At 50.6% G+C, this 23651-nt stretch overlaps 1 protein-coding gene across 1 annotated transcript in view; it reads left to right on the top strand.

Annotated features, from left to right (window-relative positions):
* Nucleotides 1-668: 668 nt before the first annotated feature.
* Nucleotides 669-23651, top strand: part of TRPV2 (transient receptor potential cation channel subfamily V member 2) — a 30889-nt gene continuing 7906 nt past the window's right edge. The window contains exons 1-11 of the mRNA XM_027773708.1: nucleotides 669-1657; nucleotides 4567-4700; nucleotides 5208-5498; nucleotides 6453-6751; nucleotides 15790-15963; nucleotides 16417-16572; nucleotides 17053-17151; nucleotides 17853-17923; nucleotides 19017-19182; nucleotides 23356-23422; nucleotides 23555-23647. Coding sequence (XP_027629509.1) covers nucleotides 1458-1657; nucleotides 4567-4700; nucleotides 5208-5498; nucleotides 6453-6751; nucleotides 15790-15963; nucleotides 16417-16572; nucleotides 17053-17151; nucleotides 17853-17923; nucleotides 19017-19182; nucleotides 23356-23422; nucleotides 23555-23647 — 1750 coding nt within the window. The 5' untranslated portion in view covers nucleotides 669-1457. The remainder of the gene's footprint in view (nucleotides 1658-4566; nucleotides 4701-5207; nucleotides 5499-6452; nucleotides 6752-15789; nucleotides 15964-16416; nucleotides 16573-17052; nucleotides 17152-17852; nucleotides 17924-19016; nucleotides 19183-23355; nucleotides 23423-23554; nucleotides 23648-23651) is intronic.

Below are 23651 nucleotides of genomic sequence, written 5' to 3'. Positions count from 1 at the left end.
GGGCCCGGGGGCCCCCGCGCCCGGGGCCTGCCACGCCCTGGCCTCAGCCCACGGGGTAAGTCGATGGGCAGTTCCGGGGACGGCCGAGGGGGTCGGCCCCAAACCTGCCAGTGTGCGATCTCGATCCAGGCGCGGAAGGCCTAGGGGGCTCCTCGCTTCCCCAGCCCTGAGCCTGGCCTGCGTGGGGCTCCCGCTCCCTCTACCTGGACTCCAGACTCGTTCCTCTGCTGCCAGGGTGCGTGGCTGGGGTTGGAGGGGTCCCAGGAGGCGGGGGTAGGGGCTGGACAGACACCCAACAACCATTGCTGTTGGGACTTGGGAGTGGAGGGCTCAGGCCACCATGGAGGCAGAAGGGGCTAGGACATAGCCTGGATAGAGGTATTTGGGGGAAGGGTGCCCCTGCCCCAGTTTGGGCAGAAAGGTGGGGGGTCATAACTGCAAGTTAAGTCTGGTCTTGGCCTCCCCTGTCTCCACCAAGGGCCCCGGACCTGTGGGAGCCTGAAGCTGGATGGGAGTGGCCCAGGCCCTGCACCCTGCCCCAGCCTACCCTCTCCACTTCCCACGGAGGGTCTGTTCTCTCTGCCCCTCCTCCCTCCCCGCTGGCTCTCAGGTTTTCTCTGTCTTTCCCTCTTTCTGCTTCTGCCCACTGGGGGTTTAGGTCCCCCACGCGGGCGGACCCCACCCCGGCCATGTGATGGGGTTGTGGTTTCAGTTTTCCTGTGAGGGTGAGACTGTGCTGTCAGCTGAGCTCCCTAAGCCCAGCTGGGGGTCCGGGTACATAGTGGGGGACCTCTCACCCTGCTCTGAAAGCCCTGGAGACCCGCAGGCACAGAGCGGGGGCATTCGATGCCCTCAGAGATGAGTCACACTGAAAACCGAAGGGCTCTGCAAGATGGTGACAACCGAAGCGGGACTCATGGTAGAGGAAGGTGGTTTAGACCCAGCTCTGCCAATGACTGTGCCCTAGGGAATGTCATTTCCTCTTTCTGAGTCCTCTAATCCCCAGTGGCTTTTCTCAGTTCCCCCCCAGGGCGTCCCCTCCCTTGGCCAGCGGCTGAGTGGCCAGCCCCATCCCAGTGATGACATGTCTCCCTGTCCAGGTACTGGCCGCTGGGCAAGACATTGTGCCAATGGCAGGGCTGCAGCCTGTCAGATATCAGGAAGTGGTACGGGGAAGGCTGGGGACAGTCGTGGTTCCTCCTGGATGACCGTGTCAGAGAAGCGGCCCTGCTGAGTCCCCGTCCCACCCCCGTTCCAGGATGTGGGGCCACTTTCACCCCACAGGTCTCCCTCCCTCTCGGCCCTGGGCCCTCGCCCTTGGGCTATCACTTCCCTTCCTGTTGGGCTCAGCCCCAAGGGTTCTAAACCTCTCCTTAGCAGGCCCCAGGAAGGAGGGACCCTGACGGCTCACCCTCCGCAGAGGGGACTGCTGGGCCCAGCAGCCTCCTCCTCCCAGAATGAGCTCGCCCTCCAGCCCTGCGCCATTCCGGCTGGAGACTTCTGACGGAGGCCCGGAGGATGGCTCTGAAGCTGATAGAAGGAAGCTGGGCTATGGGGACGGGCCGCCCCCCATGGAGTCCCCATTCCAGGGCGAGGACCGAAACTTCTCGCCTCAGATTAAAGTGAACCTCAACTACCGGAAAGGAGCAGGTGCCAGGTGAGCCAGCAGATGGGGGTGGGGTGGGGGCCCAGCACTGGCGCCCGTTCTCCACGGCCTGTGGGTCAGGCTCTGAGGCCCCTGAGCCCTTGTTAGCTCTCTGAAACCTTCAGAGTCTTCTCCATTCTTCTGCCCCCAGGCTGTGTTCTTTGCAGGGACACATTCTTTTAGCTTCAAGTACACAACTCACCCCCCAAATCCCCTTAGTTCGCACCCTCCCACTCCTGTCGTGGCCCCTGTGGAATATGGCAGTGGGAGTTGCACCATCTATGGAGGGTCAAAGACGTTTGAAATGTCCCGGGCACTCCTGGCTCTACCCTAAAGCTGGATTTGTGATTTTCCTGTGGTCTCTGCCAGCTCACAGTGTCAGTCCTCCTTCTTTTCCTGCTGGGGGCAGCACCTGGCCTCCCTCTAGGATAAGGTCCGCCCTGTGAGGCTGGAGAGCCTTTGGGTCAGGCAAGACTGCCAAGGAGGCCCCGTCCTCCTGCCTCATGCTTGAGGTGTCACACTGACCTTGGCTGCCAGCTGGGTGTGCCGAGGACCAGCTCCGTTAGTGCCATGCGGGCGGGATTGCGAGGGAGCTCCTGGAAGCTGGGCGCCTGCCTGACAAGACGGCGGTCCCGCAGCACCTGTGATGTGCCCTCACTGGGCCTCCCTACCCCAGGACTGTGGTACCACGCTGGTGGCAGGAAGCACCTTGTCCAAATGGCGGCTTCCCCAGCCAGCTTGCCCGCAGGGCTCCCGAGTCAGCCGCACAACCCTCTGGTTATGTTGTGGCCCTGTGGGTGGAGGATGGCACGCAAGGCGGGGCAGACATGTAGTTTCCTGGTGTGGAGGAGGCAGGGGCTGGCCTTGATCGTGGTCACGGCCATGTGACTTCAGATGTGACTGGTCCTAACAGTTGCCCCGGGCACAAGACAGTCACCAGTCCTCACTCAGTTGGCTCGTTACACTGGAGTCTTTTTTCTTCTTCTTCTTTTAAAGAATTATTTTATTTAACTTTATTTAACTTTATTTATTTATTTATTTATTTATTTATTTATTTTAATTTGACCAGAGATGGACAGAGTGAGAGAGAGAGGGAAAATGAGAAAGCAAGCTGCCAGGTCTGGGACTCAAACCATGGTCGGTCACCTGGGACATTACACTGGAGTCTTATAGCCGGGAGGGTCTGTGGGTCTCCAGAACATCGAAGAGCCCCCATTTTGTTTTTCCATTTGTATCTGCTGGTCATGGTGCTGGATCCCCAGAGGTGAGTTGGCCTCATGAATGATGATACACAGCCCAGGAGGGAGGGCCCCACACCCTCCCTTTCCCTGTTACCAGACACTGCTAGATTCTGATGAGCTCCAAGGCTTCTTCCGGGTCTGTGGGCGAGATTTCCCAGAAGGGTGGCTTCTCAGTAAAACTCTGGTTAGTGTCTGATAAGTTTCAGCACCAGGGGGACCAGCAGTTGGCGTAATGGCTCCGTCACTGGACTCCCAGGTAGTTGACCACAGTTTGGGTCCCGGACCTGGTGGCTTAAATTCAAGCCAGGCGCATGTGCATGCGTGCCCAAGATCCAGAGAGGAGAATGGAGGAGAGGGGATTGTGGTGTGGCCATCCCCCCTGGGGAGTGATTTCTACTTTCTGTCTCTCTGTCTCTCTCTGTCTTTCTGGCGAGCGCACGCGCCCCATAGCAAAAACGTCTCCAAAAAAAAAGAAAAGTTTCAGCACCAGGACTGTTTCTGGGAAACCACTTTATTTATTTATTTATTTAGTATTTGCTAGAGGGTGCATGCACTTTCCAGGGGGGCAGGGGGGGAGAGAAAGTGAAGAACCATCCTGGGGAGGAGAGGATGACCATGCTGCAATCTCTCCTCCATTCTCCTCTTGGGATTTGGGGGCATGCATGCATATGTGCCCACATAAGTTTTTCAAACCACTGGGTCTGGGATTCAAACTGTGCGGTTGGCCATGTGGGATCCAGTTGCCTTAACCACCATGCCACTGGCTGGCCCAGTCTCTGGAAATCTCTTGTTGTCCAGCCCTGACTCTCTCTAGGGGTTCAGAGTTTGGGTTAGAGTTAGACAGACCCCGTGAGAGTCCCAGTTCTGCCGTGTGACTTCAGGCAGGCTTTTACCTGCTCGTCTGTCTAATGCAGGAGAGAGTGGTTGCTGACCTGTAGGGCAGAATACTCCGTTATGGGTCAGCAGGTGGTTTCTGAGAGTGGGCAGAAGCTTTCCTCCTCCATTCCTTCTCCTCCTCCTCCGAGACCGGAGGTGCGTGCAGCCAGGCTCAGCTGTAGCGCCGGCCAGACCCAGCCGCGAGCTCTACAGCCAGCACCAGTGGTGTGTGCTGACACTGACCCTGTGGGTTAACACGTCTGCTGGGAGATGATGCATCGCAGTGTCCGGATACCAAAAACTCTCGGTGACGAATGGTCGTGGGGATGAAGATTCATGCCCAGGGACCAGCAGTTGGCGTAATGGCTATGTCACTGGACTCCCATGTAGTCGACTGAGGTTCGCGTCCTGGACCTGGTGGCTTAAAACTCACACCGGGCATGTGTGCGTGTGTGCCCAAGATCCCAAGAGGAGAATGGAGGAGAAGGGATTGCGGCGTGGCCATCCCCCTGGGGGGTGATTTCTTGCTTTCTGTCTCTCTGTCTGGCGAGCGCACATGCCCTATAGCAAAAAACCTCTCAAAAAAAAAAAAAAAAGATTCATGTCCAGTTGGCCCCCTCCTCCTGGGGCTCTGAGCATGTGGGTCTCCTTGGCCTCCCCTGAGACAGAGGCCCTTGGGAGGACTCTCTAGGTCTGAGGAGTGTGCAGTACCTACAAGACTCCTCAAAAGGACTCTCTAGGATGGGGGCTTTGGGGAGCCCCTGGACCTGTTGCAGCATGAGTCACACACCACATCCCCCACAGCCAACCTGACCCGAACCGCTTCGACCGTGATCGGCTGTTCAGCGTGGTCTCCCGGGGTGTCCCTGAGGACCTGGCTGGACTACCAGAGTACCTGCAACGGACCAGCAAGTACCTCACCGACTCGGAGTACACAGGTAGACCCTGCCCCGTGGGGCCGGGCTATGGCGTCCTGCAGGCTGAGGACTGGACACGGGGGGATCTGGGCTACAGACAGGAGCTGAGGGGCACGTGTCCATAGCAGCTCTGGGAATGGCTGTGGGGGCCCTGCGGACAGCACCTATGGCCTTGACTGTGTCTCCCATGTCCATTCATCCCACGGGGCCTCCCTTCCCTCCTCCAAACAGCTTTCCGAATGGTCTTGTATAGACAGCATTACACGTTTGATGAATTATGTCTTAGAAACTCAGTTTCCAGGACAGAAATGGCAGCCATACCCATTGGTATTTTAATTCCTGTTGCCTGGAGCTGTAATACTCAGCAACATGGCTGTGCTCCCACGGGTCGTGTGTAGCGATCTTTCTCTATACTCCCAAGGGGTGCTTTGGAGCCCGGGCTTTCTGTGCAAGCTGCAAGTTGGCAAGCAGCCCGGCTGCACCAGGCCTGAGTACTGCGGTGCCCTGTCCCCGGCCCTTTTCCCACAGAGGGCTCCACGGGGAAGACGTGCCTGATGAAGGCTGTGCTGAACCTTCAGGATGGGGTCAACCCCTGCATCCTGCCGCTGCTGCAGATCGACCGGGACTCCGGCAACCCCCAGCCCCTGGTCAACGCCCAGTGCACGGATGAGTACTACCGAGGCCACAGTGCCCTGCACATCGCCATCGAGAAGAGGAGCTTACCATGCGTGAAGCTCCTGGTAGAAAACGGAGCCAATGTGCATGCCAGGGCCTGTGGCCACTTCTTCCAGAAGAGCCAAGGGACTTGCTTCTATTTTGGTGAGTGAGCCTTTTTGGGTAAATTGAGGCAGAGTGTGAGACCTTGTCAAAGATCATGTGATTAGTGTGTGTGGCAGAGCTGACACTTAAGCCAGTGTATGGCTGACCCCAACACCCTGCATCTAGACACTCAGCTGCCTGCAGAACCAATTTGTCTTAACAGATTTTTAAGTATATATATTTATTTAATTTGATTATTATTTAATTTTATTTATTAATTTATTTTAGAAGCTTTGGCCTTAGGGAGCGTGCACTTGCCAGAGAGAGAGATACAGAGACAGTGAATGGGAAAGTGAAAAATCACCCACCCGGGGAGATGGTCACATTACAATCCCTTCTCCTCCATTCTCCCAGGATCTTGGACATGCATGCATATGTGACCAGTTTGATTTTGAAGCTACCAGGTGTGGGATTCAAACAGCAGTTGGTCATATGGGAGTCCAGAAACATAACTGCTATGCCATCTGCTGGTCCCTATTGTTATTTTAAATTTTGCTTTAAGGTACATGTATTCGCCAGAGAGAGACAGAGACAGAGAGAGAGAGAGGGACATGAGAAAAACGAACCTCCAGGTCCAGGACTCGAACCGTGGGCAACCCTGTGGGAGTCCAGCACCTTAACCATCATGCCACTTGCTGGCCCTGAAGAAATGTTTTATCCTTGTTTGGGACAGAGGCTCAGCAGCTCAGCAAGCATTGCGCCCAGATGTGGGCAGAGGAGTGGGTACTAGAATTGGCATGTGTTGAGACTTGATCAAGTCGGTGTGGCGCATCAGAGCACTGACAAAGAGGAGAAAGGCAGGGAGATGAGGATCTTGGCTGGTGGCCCCGGTTCTGGTCCCTTAGATGATAAAGAAGCCTGACCTGCTTGCAGGAGGCCGGGCCTTCTGTCCAAGGAGCATGAGGAATAGGCAGGTGGGAGGCCCAAGGACCAAGCTGCCCCCTTGGCCCACAGGCGAGCTACCTCTCTCTCTGGCCGCGTGCACCAAGCAGTGGGATATAGTGACCTACCTCCTGGAGAACCCACACCAGCCAGCCAACCTGCAGGCCGCGGACTCTCTGGGCAACACGGCTCTGCATGCCCTGGTGATGATTGCGGACAACTCCCCCGAGAACAGCGCGATGGTGATCGGCATGTATGACAGCCTCCTCCAAGCAGGGGCCCGCCTCTGCCCCGCCGTGCAGCTGGAAGACATCCCCAACCTGCAGGGCCTCACACCCCTGAAGCTGGCTGCCAAGGAGGGCAAAACGGAGGTGAGCTGCAGTCCCTGTGCCCTCCCCGACCCCTCCTGGAAGAAGCAGGACTCACTCAAAATGTACTTTTTCACTTTTTTAAGAATTACTTATTGGGGGCTGGTAGGTGGCGTGGTGGTTAAGGTGCTGGACTCCCACATGGCTGACCACGGTTTCTGTCCTGGACCTGGTGGCCTGCTTTCTCACTTTCCCTTTCTCTCTCTCTCTGGTCAAATTAAAAATAATAATAATAAGGGACCAGCAGTTAGCGTAATGGCTATGTCGCTGGACTCCCACGTAGTCGACCGCGGTTCGTGTCCCGGACCCGGTGGCTTAAAACTCATGCCAGGAGCGTGTGAGTGTGTGCCCAAGATCCCGAGAAGAGAATGGAGGAGAAGGGATTGCGGCATGGCCATCCCCCCTGGGGGGTGGTTTCTCGCTTTCTGTCTCTCTGTCTCTCTCTGTCTGTCTGGCGAGCACACACACCATACAGCAAAAATCTCTCCAAAAAATAATAATAATAATAACAAATAAAATAATTCTTTTAAAAAATTTTATTTGTAAAATTCCATTTGTTATTATTATTTGTTTATTTTAATATTAAATTATTAATAATTAAATACTTATTTTAAAATAAGTATTTATTTATTTAATTGATTTTTTTTTTCCCACATGAGTTTTGCCAGAGAAAGACAGAGAGAGGGAGAGGGAGAGCGAGAAAGCAAGCCGACTGCTGGCCCCTCCATGTTTTCTAGAAGGCCTATAGAATATATATTGGGTGCCTCTCCTCTTTCATTTTGGTTAATTACTGGAAAGTGGTGGTTCTGGACAAAAGGAATAGATAATTCTTCAACAAATAAATGAATAGGGGCCAGCAGGTAGCATGGTGGTTAAGGACAGTGGACTCCCATATGGCCAACCACTTTTCAAGTCCCAGACCTGGTGGCTTGCTTTCTTGCTTTTTCTCTCTCTCTGTCTTTCTCTTTCTCTCTCTGTCTTTCTCTCTCTGTCCCTATCTAGTAAAATTAAAAATAAATAAATAAGTAAAGTTAAAATAAAAACAGAACAAAAAATGAATAAATAAGTAAATAAATAAAGGGGCCAGATGGTGTAATGTTTACATTGCTGGACTCCCGCATGGCTGACTGTGGTTCGAGTGCCAGACCCTGTGCCTTGAAACTCACACCAGGCGCGTGTGCAGGCTTGCCCAAGATCCTGGGAGGAGAATGGAGGAGAAGGGGTTGTGGCATGGCCATCTCTCCTGGGGAGTGATTTCTCACTTCCTGTCTCTCTGTTTCTCTGGCGAGGGCATGCACCCTATAGGAAAAACCTTTCTATAAAAAAGAAAAGAGAGAGACTAGCAGGTGGCATGGTGGTTAAGGTGCTGGACTCCCGCATGGCCAACCACGGTTTGAGTCCCAGACCTGATGACTTGTTTTCTCACTTTCCCTCTCTCTCTGTCTCCTTCTCTCTCTCTGGTCAAATTAAAGATAATAGTGATAATAAAAAATAAATAAAATAAATAATTCTTTTAAAAAAAAAGAAAAGAGAGAGAGAGAAAGAATTATTAATTTATTTTAGTATAATTTTTAAAAATTTGACCAGAGAGAGACAGAGGGAACGTGAGAAAGCAAGCTGCCTGGTCTGGGGGTCTGGGACTTGGAGCATGGTCAGCCATGTGGGGGCCCAGTGCCTTAACTACCACACCATCTGCTGCCCTAACAAGAAGGATTTTTTTTTGGGGGGGGGAGGTTTTTGTTATAGGGCCCGTGCGCTCTCCAGAAAGACAGAGAGAGCTTCAATCCCTTCTACTCCATTCTCCTCTCGGGATCTTGGGCACACACAAACATGCACCCGGCGTGAGTTCAAGCCACCGGTCTGAGACTCGAACTGCAGTTGGCTACATAGGTGTCTAGCGACATAACCATTATGCCAACTGCTGGTCTCAAGAATTCTGGATCCTATGGCTAACTATGCAGTTCGAGTCCTGGACTCAGCGCCTTGAAAACACAGTGGGAATGTGCGCATGTGTACCTGAGAGGAGCTTGGAGGAGAAGGGATTGTAGTGTGACCACCCCCAAGGGTATGCTTTCTCACTTTCCCTCTCTGTCTCCCTCTGGTGACCACGCATACCCTCTAGCAAACTAATCAAGCAAACAAAAGATTTGCTAGGTTTTCTTCATATTGATTGGTAACTGTTCTTTATTAAACTCAATATTTGTCTACTGGCAAATTTCTCCCCCAGTTCATTGTTTCATTTTTAATTTTCTGATGTTTTTTGCTATTCAGAATTTTAAAAATTTTTATGTAAGCAAGTATTTATCTTGTCCTTTAAGGTTCCTTGGCTTTACTATTGCCTGATTCCTTCTACACAATTTTCTATCTATATCTATATATTCTATATGTTACACATGTAATGTCAAAGTTTGTAGAAAATGGAATTAAAGGACGAGTTTATTTTAGAGCAAAATTATTTGAAATCCATGCAGTTACTTATAATACTCATTTCCATGAACTTTGTGAGGACTTTTTATATTATAATGATTATATATTATATACCCTATGATTATGTATGTTATAATTATAAATTATGCATATCAACATTCATCTTCTCTTCCAGACTTTTGCAGTTCATCAGGTTTTTTTTTGTTAAGGTTTCTGTCCTAAGACATATGTACTTGTCAGAGAGAGACAGAGCAAAAGTGAGAAATCACCCTCAGAGAGGATGGCCACACCACAGTCCCTCTTGGTACTCCTCTTGGGACTTTGGGCATGTGCACATACGTGCCAAGCACAATTTTAAAGCCATGGGGTCTGGGACCTGAACCATGGTCGGCCATGTGGGAATCTAGCACCTTAACTACCACACCACCTGCTGGCCCCTTGCAGTTTTAATTTTTAAACTTTCTCTCTCTCTCTCCTTTTTTTAAAGAATTTTATTGGACTTTATTATTATTATTATTATTTTACACATACCAGTCATCTCTTATTGGGTGTGAATTCTTGACTGGGATATGAAAGGACTCAACAAGTTCCTTTGGAGGGATGCTAAGCCAAGATGAAGGCCTGGTTCAGTGTATGCCCTCCACGCTGGCCCTCTCAGTGGTATCTGCGTTGCTGCTCCTGGTTGGGTTCCTTATAAGAAAGGCAGTAGCTGGAGAGCACATAAGCGGCCAGCACCATAGAAACCCCAGCAACGCCCTCTTTCTTCACGTTGATGTACTTGCTGTAATACTGGCAGTGACCTCTCAGAGATGCTCTAGCAATGCCTGTAGGGGTAAAATCCCGCATCAGTATCCAGCTTGGCAGCTCCCCAAGTTTGACATCCATGAGTTTCTTCTCCTTCACTGGTACGACTGACGCCATCTTGGAGTCCTGGTGTCCGCTGCACCTGAACTTTGTTATTTACTTATTTAAATTTGACCAGAGAGGGACAGAGTAAGAGAGAGAGAGAGAGAAAGTGAGAAAGCAAGCCACCATGTCCAGGACTTGAACTACGGTCAATCATGTGGGAGTCCAGTGCCCTTAAGTACCACGCCACCTGCTGGTCCCAATTTTTAAACTTTTTAAAAACCACTAGAAGACACATGTGCTTGCCAGGAAGAAACAGTAAGACAGTGAGAGAGAGAGGGAGAAAACACCACTCTATGGCTGTGGTCATGCCTGTCTCTTCTCTGTTTCTCTGTCCCATTGGGGTTTTGGGCTGGCATGCTTTTCTAAGTTCCAGGGCTGGGATTCAAACCATAGATACCCATGTGGAGTTTAGCTCCATTGACCACTAGGCCATGGGGCCAGCCCAGTGTTTTTTTTTTTTTTTTTTTTTTTTTTTTATTTTTAGGGGCCACAACAGATGGCATAATGATTACGTCCCTGGACTCCATGCAGTTGACCACAGTTCAAGTCCTGGACCTGGCAGCTTAAAACTCATGCTGTGCACGTGTGTGTACATGCCCAAAGTCCTGAGAGAAGGATGGAGGAGAAGGGATTGCAGTGTGACCATACCCCTGGGGGGTGATTTCTCGCTTTCTGTCTCTCCGTCTTTTCGGCAAGCACATGTCCCTTGTCGCAAAAATCTCTCTCTCTCAAAAAAAAAAAAAAATGCATGTGCACATGAGAGAGAGGAAGAGAGAGGGAGACAAACACCCTTCACAAGCCTTGGTCGTGCCACAACCTCCTTCTCCAGTCCTCCAACTGTGTCCATCATGTTTTCAGGCCGACCAGACCAGAGACTCAGACCACAGTCAGTGTGTCTCCCCCCTCTGTAGTCTAAGACACCACCAACGGCACCACATAGACTGCATCATTCTCAACAGTTTTGTTTTTTCACATTTTATTGATTCACTAAGTATCTTAATTCATCTAAATACTTTCAATAGCAAGCACAGCTGATATATGCATATTTCTGAACACATGTCTGGCTTTAGACACAAACCTCAGTGAGTAAAATGAAAATTCTATAAAGTAGCATCTTGCTGGGGCTATATAGCTTATTGCAGTCATTAAATATGCATTAAAATACATTTTTAAAAAGTTATATTTTTAAATAATTATTTTTAATTTAAATTTATTTATTCATTTATTTTATTTTTTTAAAGAATTGTTTAATTTATTTATTTATTATTTTTTCACATGAGTTTTGCCAGAGAAAGATGTGAGAGAGAGAGAGAGAGAGCAAGCTGTCAGGTCTGGGATTCAAACCGTGGTCAACCATGCGGGGGAGTCCAGCAACCTAGGAGAAGTTTTTGCTATAGGGTGCGTGCGCTCACCAGAAAGACAGAGAGAGACAGAGAGACAGAAAGAGAGAAACCACCCCCCAGGGGAGATAGCCACGCCACAATCCCTTCTCCATTCTCCTCTCGGGATCTTGGGCACACATGCACACATGCCCTGTGTGAGTTGAAGCCACTGGTCCGGGACTCGAACCGCAGTCGACTACATGGGAGTACAGCGACATAGCCATTACACCAACTGCTGGTCCCCCTAATACATTTTTTAATTTAAGTAAAACAGTTTTAGTTTTAATCAAAATTTTTAAAAAAAGCAAGAGAAATTTGCTTAAGACTTAAAGCCAGGAAAAAGGTTAGGATTCAGTTCGAACAGTAGGTAGGTGAAAATATCAACAGATGAAGAGAAGATTAAAAAAAAAAAAAGCCTTAAATCTAGAAAAAAAAGCATAGGAAAAAAATCAGTATTGTTTTAGTCAAAACTCAAAAAATTCTATTTCACCAGTTCAGTCTTATGTAATTAATCTCTCTTCTATTGAATTTACAGTGTTACTGTGGTCTGATCTTTTTTTTTTTTTTTTTCTTTGAGAGATTTTCACTATAGGGCGCGTGCGCTTGCCAGATAGACAGAGAGAGACATAGAGACAGAAAGTGAGAAATCACCCCCCAGGGGGGATGGTCACACCGCAATCCCATCTCCTCCATTCTCCTCTCGGGATCTTGGGCACACACGCACACGCACCCGGCGTGAGTTTTAAGTCATCGGGTCCGGGACGCGAACCGCAGTTGACTACGTGGGAGTCCAGTGACATAACCATTACGCTAACTGCTGGTTCCTTGATCTGTTTACATTCTGGAAGTTAACATTCAACTCCAGATTTATCCTTACCATTAGTCTGGCCATTTTCTTGGTTGTTTTTTGTACTTTTATTTCTCTGTGTCTGACTTTAGTTTTCCTGGTATAGCACTCCCTTCAGCACTTCTTGGAGAGCCGGTCTGGTGTTGGTAAATTCTTTCAGGTTTTGTTTATCTGAGAATGTTTTTGTCTTTATTTCCCATATGAAGGATAATCTTGCTGGGTGTAGTATTCTTGGTTAATACTGTTTTTCACTTAACACTTTGAATTCTTTCCTTGCTTGCATTGTTTCCGAGGAGAGGTCCAACATTAGCCTGATGAGATATCCTTTGAAAGTAACTTGACGTTTTTCTCCTGCCAATTTTAGTATCTTGTCTCTGTCTGTGGTTTTGGTCAATCTGGTTATGATGTGCCTTAGAGAAGATCTTGGGTTGATTCTATGTGGGGGTCCTTTGTATTTGTTGGGTCAGGATATTTGAGTGCCTCTCTAGGTTTGGAAAGTTTTCTTCCAGGATTCCATGGAATAGATTATCAATGCCCTTATTAGTTTCTTCACCTGCTGGTATACTGATTATCCAGATGTTTGGATATTTAATGGTATCGCACATTATTCGCATATTATTCTCATTTTGGGGGTTATTTTAGTCCTTCTGGTGAATTTTTCTAGGTCAAAAGTAAATTTTTCTAGGTCAGATCTTCTACATCTGAGATTCGATCTTCTCCATGATCGAATCTGCTTTTAATACTTTCAAGGAAAGTTTTGATTTCCTGTATCACAGTCTTCATCTCTAACAATTCCATTTGATTCTTTTTTTATGGTGTGTATTTCATCTTTCAGATCATGCAAGAACTTCCTCACCTCCTGGAACTTATTGTCTCTTTTCCACTGAATTTCCTAGAGTTCATTGTCTCTCTTCTCTTGCATCTCTGTTAGTTTTGTCACTATTAATATTTAAAATTTTTTATCTGACATTTTCACAAGTTCCCTTGTATTTTCTGTGGAAGATGAGGAGTTATTCTTGGGGACCAGCAGTTAGCGTAATGACTATGTTGCTGGACTCCCATGTAGTCGACCGCGGTTGGAGTCCCGGACCCGGTGGCTTAGACTCACGCCGGGCGTGTGTGCGTGCGTGCCCAAGATCCCAAGAGGAGAACCGGGGAGAAGGGTTTGCGGCGTGGCCATCCCCCCTGGGGGGTGATTTCTCACTTTCTGTCTCTCTCTCTGTGTCTGTCTGGCAAGCACACACGCCCTATAGCGAAAACCTCTCCAAAAAAAAAAAAAAGAGTTATTCTTTTCCCTTAGGGGAGAGATATTTTCTTGGTTTCTCATATTTCTTGTGCTCTGCGGTGATTTCTGGTCATCTGATGGATTACATGTTTTTTCCTAGTTTCTGGACTTAAATCTGAGCATTCAGAGGCAGGCAGGCACGTAGGAGGAAGTGATCTGCAGTCTCTAAGCAGTACCGTTCTTTTCCATTTGTGCCAGCAGCTTCCATAGAAGTTGAGGATTAATATGACCCAAGAAGTATTCAGATATTTGGCTACTATACACCTAGATCTGTCTAGAAACTCAGTGTGTGGAGGCTGAGCAGAAAAGGAAAAGGAAAACAAAACAAAACAAAAAGAGAGAGAGAGAGAGAGACAAAAATAAGACAAAAACAATCAAAAAAGAGAAATAAAAAAATTTTTGGAGAAGTTTTTGCTATAGGGTGCATGTGACCACCAGAAAGACAGAGAAAGACAGAGAGACGGAAAGTGAGAAATCACCCCCCGTGGGGATGGCCATGCCGCAATCCCTTCTCCTCCATTCTCCTTGAGATCCTGGGCATGCACGCACACACGCCTTGTGTGAGTTTAAGCCACTGGGTCTGGGACTCGAACCACAGTCTACATAGGAGTCCAGTGACATAGCCATTATGCCATCTGCTGGTCCTCCCCCCAGAATTTTTAAAGCAAAAAAATGTGTGTGCCATGAGAAAAGGGCCACTAAGAACTCAAAATAGATGGCTGGTGATTGGCTTGTCCTATGTGTGTGTGAGTATGTGTCAGGGGGAGGTAAGAATGTACAAAATAGGGACCAGCAGTTGGCTTAATGGCTACGTTGCTGGACTCCCATGTAGTCGACCATAGTTCGAGTCCCAGACTGGCGGCTTGGACTCACACTGGGCGCGTGTGCGTGCGTGCCCAAGATCCCAAGCGGAGAATGGAGAAGAAGGGATTGCGGTGTGGCCATCCCCCCTGGGGAGGGGATTTCTCACTTTCTGTCTCTCTGTCTCTCTCTGTCTTTCTGGCAAGCGCACGTGCCCTGTAGCAAAAACCTCTAAAATAAATAAATAAAAGTTATTTATTTATTTATTTGATTTTAATTTGACCAGAAAGGGACAGAGAGAGAATGAGAAAGCAAACCACCAGGTCTGAGACTTGAACCACGGTCAGCCATGTTCGAGTCCAGCGCCCTTAACCACCATGCCACCTGCCAGCCCCTAGAAGTTTTAATAAAACATTTTTTTCCTGCCTTCCATTTCCTGGAGTGCCTCCTTGGATGTGTGAACCCTGTCTAGAGGCACTGCTCTGTGGCCCACGCTGTGCTTCTTTCCCCATTTCTCTTTTGTGAAATCAAATTGCTTTTTTTTTTCCTTTCAGGTTCTTGCCATAGGATATGTGCACTCCCTGGAGAGGACAGAGAACCACAGAGAGAGGGAAAGTGAGAAATCATGCCCCTGGGGGGAATGGCCATACCACAATCCCTTCTCCATTCTCCTCCTGGGATTTTGGGCACACACACACACATGTACATGCAGCTGGGGTGATTTTCAAGCTGTCAGGTTTGAGACTTGAACCACGGTTGCTCATGTGGGAGTCCAGCGCATTGACCACTAAGCCACCTGCTGGCCTTCAGACTGCTTCTTAAATTGTTTCTGCTAGGGATTTCTTTCTAGTCTGTTGAAAGTTCTGGATTCTGATCACAGAAGTACTGACAGGGCTGGGGGCTCAGCAGGTGGCATGGTGGTTAAGGTCCTGGGTTCCCACATGATTGACTGTGGTTCAAGTCCCAGACCTGAAGGCTTGCTTTCTCACTTTGTCTGTCTCTGTTGAGCGCATGTGCTCTGGAGCAAATTAAAAAACAAAAACAGTAATGATAAATATAATTAAATAAATACCTAAAAAAAAATAAAGGACAGCACAGATATAGCTGGTAGCCTCTGACCTCAAAGGCCCCTGAGGACCCCAGGGCTGGAGGTCTCTTTGTCATCTGATGAGTTCAGGAAAGATAACCACAGGGCAGGAGTTGGGGAAAAAGGGCCTGGGGACTGGCCAGGGCATGTGTGGGTGGCTGAGCCCATGTGGCATGTGTAAGAGTTAACGCAAACAGGACCTGTGCACACAGAGGCGTGTGTGTGTCTGCCACAGCTCTGCGGTGTGCCAAGTGATTCCCAGTGTTGGCTGGTGGCGAGCTCACGTGGTCACCTGTCCTGCAGATTTTCAGGCACATCCTGCAGCGGGAGTTCTCAGGGTCATGCCGGTCCCTCTCCCGAAAGTTCACCGAGTGGTGCTACGGGCCGGTCCGCGTGTCGCTGTACGACCTGGCCTCCGTGGACAGCTGGGAGGAGAACTCAGTGCTGGAGATCATCGCTTTTCACTGCAGGAGCCCGGTGAGCCTGCGGGGCGCCGGCGTGCACAGAGAGAGGCCTGGCGGAACTCCCAGCAGGCCCACAAAGCAGGGCTGCCTGCGGGGCACACCTGCCCTCTCCGTGTTGGTGGGGATGCAGCTGCACCAGGCGGGACCCTCACCCCAGTCCCAGCCCCACCATGCTCACTCATTCCACGCTGCAGTCCCCCAAACCCGGGGGGTGGCACCAGGGGCCCGTGGCAACCCGAGAGCCTCTCTGTTGATCCGCACCAGATCTGGAACGGAGGGCGAGGTCCCAGTCCATAGCCAGGAGGACTGGGGTGGGACAGGTGGGGAGGGGCCATCGGGGTCAAAGGGGTGTGGGAACCTGCTGCTTCCCCTCCATTTCCCTCTGCCCTTGCGCAGAGCCCGACCTGAGGAGGGCGCCCTGTGTATACTGGGCCCCGTGAACCCGATTCCCCTGCTCCCACCCCAGCACCGGCACCGAATGGTGGTTTTGGAGCCCCTGAACAAACTGCTGCAGGCGAAATGGGACCTGCTGATCTCCCGCTTCTTCCTCAACTTCCTGTGTTACCTGGCCTACATGCTCGTCTTCACCGCGGTGGCCTACCACCAGCCGGCCCTGGAGAAGGCAAGAGCAGGAGGGGGCCCTTCCTGGGAGGCCTGCTGGAAAGCACCCTGGAGGAAGATGGATCCGTCCTGGGAAGGGTGCCAGGAGGCCCAGGCTGCTCGTGGTTCCCTGGTTCTGTGAAGCCAGCATTTCCCAAGCCCTCACCACGTGTAGAAAGTACCCCCTGGGACCTCAGGGCAGTACTCTGGGATGCTCGACTAGCATCATCCTGTTTACAGCTGAGGGAGAGAGGCACAGAGAGGTTAAGTCACATATGCAGGGTCACACAGCCAGTAAGTGGTGGAGACAGGACCTGAACCCAGGCAGTCTGGCTTGTGATCACTTCACAATGTGCTTTTCAAGAAATTGGGATCTGCAGATCCTTTGCCCTACAGCGGGTGACACCCTGAGCCTCACAGCTCAGGTTCAGCTTTGTCTCTGGGAGGGTGAGCCATTAGGGAGAGGACTCAGGACCTGGGTCTTATCCGGGGCTGTCTCCAGCAGGCCTTCCTGTCCCTGAAAGCCACCCCTGGGAACTCCATGCTGCTGCTGGGCCACATCCTGATCCTGCTTGGGGGGGTCTACCTCCTCCTGGGCCAGGTGAGAGTTCCCCTATCTCCCTACCCACAGTGGCTCCCGTGGACGCTGTAGAACAGGGGCAGACCAACCGGCCGGGCTCACAGGGGCTGAGGGCTTGGGTTCTGGCCTTGCCTTCTGGAGGCCCGGGTACTCCCCTGCAGTGCTTTCTGGGGTTCTCTGATTCCTTGGTAGGGAATCAAGCCAGGAATCAAGCTGGAAGTCCCTGCCCCTGGGTACCTCCTTAGGGCATCTCTCACTTGGGGAGCACAGAGGCCTGGCCAGCAGGAGGCGCTGCAGGAGGCAGGCTGCAGACATTGGGACGTCTCCAAGCAAGCAGAATGTGGGCGCTGTGCCTGGGTGGGCTGGAGAACAGGGTGCTCCCCGCTCACTGTGCAGCACGTGGGCCCTTCATCTGGAACCATGGAGCACCAGGCGAGCCCTGCACTGTCTGTGTCTGTGGGAGGCTGCCTTTTTTTTTTTTTTTTTTGAGAGAGCCCAGAGCTTTCTCTGCTGATGGAAGGATTCCTGATCTGCCCCTTAAAGTCAAAACTGCTGCTTTAGCCCTGAGGGGATCCTGGCCAGGATCCCACAGGCCAGGCCAGTGGGTGGGAGTGTGCAGGGGTGCGGGAAGGCGGGTCCAGGCTCTGAGGGGCTGCTGGGCTGCCCTTGGGCTTGGAGAGCAAGTTCCACACCCCGGTTCTGTTCTCCCCCTTCCTCCGCAGCTGTGGTACTTCTGGCGCCGCCGCCTGTTCATCTGGATCTCGTTCATGGACAGCTACTTTGAAATCCTCTTGTACGTGGGGTCTCGCTCTACCTCCCCCGCCCGTCTCTGAGGCCTGGGGGAGGGTGGTGTGGCGGAGGGCACCAGGCTGGGTTTAGGGCCCAGGGAGTTCCAGGGAATTAGGACCTGGGCATCGGGGTTGCGTTCGTTCCATCCTTGTAGACCTTGGTGGTGATAGTGACAGGGAGCCCTCGGGACAGCCCCAGCAGCTCAGACTCTTTCCATGTGGTGTGTCGCTTCGTCCTTGAAAGGGCTCTACAAGTCAGGTGTTGTTACTGTTTGGGTTCTTTTCTTTTAAAGAATTACTCTATTTATTTATTTTAATTTGACCAGAGAGGGACAGAGTGAAAGAGAGACAGTAAGGGAAAGTGAGAAAGCTGTCAGGGCCCAACTCGAACCACAGTCGGCCATGTGGGCGTCCAGCGCCCTTAACCACCACGCCACCTGCCGGCCATTTTTTCTTTTCTTTTTTAAGGAGGGAAGTGAGGGACTGAGAGAGAGCTATTTTTTAAAAAAAGAATTATTTCATTTTATTTATTATTACTATATATTTTTAAAATTTTCTATAGAGCATGTGCACTCACCAAAGAGAGAGAAGGAGAATGAGAAAGTAAGCCACCAGGCTTGGGATTTTAACCATGGTCAGCCATGGGGGAGTCCAGCGCCTTACCCACCACACCACCTCCTGACCCAGTAGAGCTATTATGGACAGAATTTCACTATCACAGTCGTTCTGTCCAACCTTCCCAGTGAGCCAGGCTCACTGGCACCTGTGACAGGGCCCCATGTGTTTAGGTTGGCCAGGGACTGAACCTGGAGCTTCCGTGTGGCCTCCAGCTCCCAAGCATGGCGGTAACTGTGTGCCACCTGCCTGGACCAGGTGTCGTTACTATTCTGGCCACTTTACAGGGGAGGGGACTGAGGCCTACAGAGATGAAATAACTTGCCCAAGACGGAGACCAGGCCCTGACAGGGTCCTGTTCCAGACAGACGGAGGACAATCCTCAGGCTGCTGTGGGAGAGGCAGCGGTGGTCAGTGCTGGCCCGTGGGAGATGGGGTCGTTGCTGAGCGGGCTGGAAGCTGACCCAGACTCTGTGCCCACAGCCTGGCCCAGGCCCTGCTCACGGTGCTGTCCCAGGTGCTGTGTTTCCTGACTATCGAGTGGTACCTGCCCCTGCTGGTGTCCTCGCTGGTGCTGGGCTGGCTGAACCTGCTCTACTACACGCGCGGCTTCCAGCACACGGGCATCTACAGCGTCATGATCCAGAAGGTGAGGGGCGGGCAGCTCTGAGGACTGCTGGTGACCTCAGCAGGCAGGAGGCGTCCCTCACAGCTGTCGGGCAGAGGACAGCGTGAGCGTCTGCCTGGGTGTTGCTGAGTGTGGGCGCAAGTGTGGGTGTAGGCGTGCTTGGAGTCTGCACGCATGTGCAAACACACGCACATATGCATGTGCAGCACGTGTTTCATCTACACCCAGGGAGCGCTCGGTGTCTGCACCGGGATGTGCGGGTGTATGCAGGTGTCTGCGTTCCTTTACTCATTCATGAACGTTCAGGGGCTGCCTCTTCATGGCCAGACCCTGTCTTTTTTTTTTTTTTTTTTTTTTTTTTTTTTCATTGCTAGAGGGCACACGTGCTTGCCAGAGAGAAAGAGAGAAAGCGCCCCGCCGAGGAGGCTTACCATGCCTCAATCCCTTTTCCATTTCTCTCTTCAAGATTTTGGGCACACATGCATGGATTTTTTTTTGTTTGTTTGTTTTTCTTTCGTTTTGCTGTAGAGCATGCACTCACTAGAGAGAGAGAGACAGAGAGAGCTAGAGAGGGAGAGTGAAAGTGAGAAATCGCTCCCCACCCCAGCAGGGAGATGGCCACGCTACAATCCCCTCTCCACCATTCTCCTCCTGGGACTTTGAGCACACACGCACACACACCCAGCATGCTTCCTAAGCTGCCACATCTGGGATTTGAACTGCAGAGTCAACTATGTGGAATCCAGCACCTTAACCATCACACTGCCTGCTGGCCCATGTGCCTGGTGTATTTTTTAAGCCTCTGAGATCCAAACTGTGCAGTCAGCATGTAGGATCCAGCTGCCTTAACCACGATGCCACCAGCTGGCCCAGAGCCTGCTCTAGGTGTTGGGGATGCAGCAGTGAACGGCAGTCATTTCCTTACCCTCCTGAAGCTGGCTTTCTAATGGAGAAAATGAAAACACTAAGAAAACCACAGAGAGCCTTGCAGACTGCTCAGTTCTTTGAAGGGAACACAGAGGGCCATGTGAGGGAGAAGGACTAGGCGGACGGTGCTCAGAAGGGACGTCGTGCAGAGGGACTGGTCAGGACCTGAAAGACTCGGTCAGCCACCATCAAGCTGAGGAGGGACCAGGAAAGGCAAAGGCTAAGGGGCCAGACAAGCTTGGAGACCCTGGGACGGAGCTGGGAGGCTGGGGTGCCTGGGAGAGTTAGGGAGGGTGGAGGAGAGGAAGCTAGGAGGAAGTTCGGTCCAGGGGCTTTGCCCATAGGGAGGGACTTGCAGGCTCCCCCAGAGGTATTTATTATTATTATTATTCTTTAAATTAAATTAATTTATTTAAATTTGACCAGAAAATGAGAGAGAGGGAAAATGAGAAAGCAAGCCACCAGGTCACGTGGCTCCCACAGTCAGCCGGGTGGGAATTCAGCACCTTCACCCCCATGCCACTTGCTAACCCCATTTTTTATTATTACTGTGATTTAATTTGCTATAGGGCACATGCGCTCATCAGAGAGAGACAAACAGAAAAAGAGGAAAAGCCATAGTTTACTATATGGGATTCTAGCACCTTAACCACCCATGCCACCTGCTGGCCCTTCCCCAAAGGTTTATTTATTTTTTAAATTGCACTAATAGGCCAGCAGGTGGCATGGTGGTTAAGGTGCTGGACTTCCACATGGTCAACCATGGTTCGAGTCCCAGACCTAGTGGCTTGAAATTCACACTGGAGGGGCTGGCAGTGATAAAGGTGCTGGACTCCCACATGGCTGACTGCGGTTCAAGTCTTGGCCTTGGTGGCTTTCTTTCTCACTTTCCCTCTCTCTCTTTCTCTGTCTCTCTCTGGTCAAACTGGAAAATAATACTAATAAAGTTAAATAAAATAATAGTTTTTTTTTTTTTTAAAGAAATTCACACTGGGCACGTGTGTGTGTGTGTCCAGAATCCCAGGAGGAGAATAGAAGAGAAGGGATTGCAGCGTGGCCATCTCCCCTGGGGAGTGATTTCTCAAATTCCCTCTCCCTGTCTCTCTCCTGTGAGCACATGCATTTTTGCCTATGGTAAAATATTAGACAGAATTTGCCACTTCAAGCATTCGTTGTTGTTTTAATTTTGCTATAATGCTTATTTCACTCAGCATGATGTCCTCCAGGTTCATCCGTGGGGTAGCCTGTGTCATCGCATGTGTAGGCCACGTTACCCGTTCATCCCTTGATGGACACTCGGGTTGCTCCCACTTTTTGGCTATTGTGAGTAATGCTGCTGTGAACCTGGGGGAACCAAGATCTGTCTGGCTCCCTGCTTAAATTCTTCTCGGTGTATGTACACCCGGCAGTGGGCTTTGTAGATCATATAGTAACCCTATGTTTACTTTTTTGTCCACGGAGGGTTTCCCCCGCTAATTTGATAGAGGGCCCATGCTTGCTGGAGAGAGAGACAGAAAGAGGGGAAGTGAGACACCACCCTCCCGCCGATGGGAAATGATCATACCACAATCCCTTCTCCTCCATTTCTTCCTGCTTTTCAGGATTTGAGGCATGTATGCACATGTGCCCAGCTGTTTTTCAAGCCACTGGGCCCAGGAGTTAAACTTTATAGTCATCCATGAGGGATCCAACTGCCTTAACCACCATGCAACCAGCTGGCCCAGATTCTGGGGAGGTTTTTGTTTATTTGTTTTAATATTTATTTTTAAATTCCATTTGTTTTTATCATTAAAAAAAAAATTGACCAGACAGAGACAGAGAGAAAGGGAAAGTAAGAAAGCCAGCTGCCAGGTTGGGACTTGAACTGTGGTTGGCCATGTGGGAATCCAGCGCCTCTAACCACCATGCCACCTGCCAGCCCCTGGTCTTGGGGAGTTTTAAGCAGGAAAATGATATGATCTGAGGTTAATTTTTAATTAATCAATTAATTTTTAAAGAGTTGTTATAATGGGACCAGCAGTTGGCGTAATGGCTATGTTGCTGGATTCTCATGTAGTCTACAGTGGTTCAAGTCCTGGACCTGGTGGCTTAAACTCACGCTGGGCGTGTGTGCGTGTGTGCCCAAGATCCTGAGAGGAGAATGGAGAAAAATGGATTGTGGTGTGGCCATCCCCCCTGGGGGGTGATTCTCACTTTCTGTCTCTTTCTTTCTGGTGAGCGCACGCCCCCTATAGCAAAAACCTCTCAAAAAAAAAAAATTAAAAATTGTTTTATTTGGAGACCAGCAGATGGTGTAATGGCTACGTCACTGGACTCCCATGTAGTTGACTGCAGTTCAAGTTCTGGACCTGGTAGCTTAAACTCACACGGGGCGTGTGTGCATGCGTGCCCAAGATCCCGAGAGGAGAAGGGATTGCGGCGTCCTGGGAGATGTCTTGGTTTCTGTCTCTCTGCCTCTCTGTCTCTCTGGCGAGCGCCACCCCCATAGCAAATAAAAAAATAAAATAAAATAAAATAAAACAAAAAACCCTCTCAAAAAAAAAAGAATTGTTTTATTTAACTTCATTTATTATTATTATTATTAATCTGACCAAAGAAAGACAAAGAGAAAGAAAAAGAAAAGGTGAGAAAGCAAGCTGCCAGGTCCAAGACTCACCGGCTAGCCACATCGGAGTCCAGCGTCTTTAACCACCATGCCACCTGCCAGCCCCAATTAATTTACTTTTTAAACTTAATTATTTTTTAGAGGATTTTACCTTAGGGTGCATGCTCACTGGAGAGAGACGGAGAAATAGACAGTGAGAGGGAAAATGAGAAATCACCCCCAGGGCGGATAACACACCATTCTCTTCCCTTCCATTATCCTTCCCGGATCTTGAGCACGCACACAGGGCGCCCAGGCAGGATTTTCAAGCTATGGGGTCCAGGGACTCAAACCTCAGTCGGCCATGTGGGAGTCCAGTGACTCATCTGCTGGCCCTATGAGGTAGATTACTTTTTAAAGAGAGATTTTTGCTGTGGGGCACGTGTGCTTGCCAGGGAAACAGAGACTGAGAGACAAAAAGTGAAAAATCACCCCCCCCCCAGGGGTGATAGCCACACAGAAATCCCTTCGCCTCCAATCTCCTCTCGGGATTTTGGGCATGCACACACAGGGAATCAAACATGCTCGCGTGTGTGGGCGTGTGTGAGCGTGTGGTGCCCCTGGGGATCTGGGCTTGTGCCAGTGGCCCAGCCACCCACCGGCTCCTGGGCACTGTGTTCCAGGTGATCCTGCGAGACCTGCTCCGCTTCCTTCTGGTCTACTTAGTTTTCCTGTTCGGCTTCGCTGTAGGTAAACAGCCCCTCTGGTCCCAGCTGGCGCCACCGGGCCCCTCCCCGACTCCCGCCTGCCCCCTGCCCCCTGCCCCCTCCAGGCTGCGGGCTGCTGTCCTCCAGCTGAGGACCCGTCTTCCTCCCTCCACAGCCCTGGTGAGCCTGAGTCGGGAAGCCCGGGGGCCCACGGCCCCCACGACCCCTACGGCCCCTACAGTCGCCAACACCACGGCGGCGGCGGGGGGCCC

This window comes from Tupaia chinensis, unplaced genomic scaffold (genome assembly GCF_000334495.1).
Source record: "Tupaia chinensis unplaced genomic scaffold, TupChi_1.0 Scaffold000365_1, whole genome shotgun sequence".
Classification (NCBI taxonomy): Eukaryota; Metazoa; Chordata; class Mammalia; order Scandentia; family Tupaiidae; genus Tupaia; species Tupaia belangeri.
This window is presented reverse-complemented; position numbering and strand designations above follow the sequence as displayed.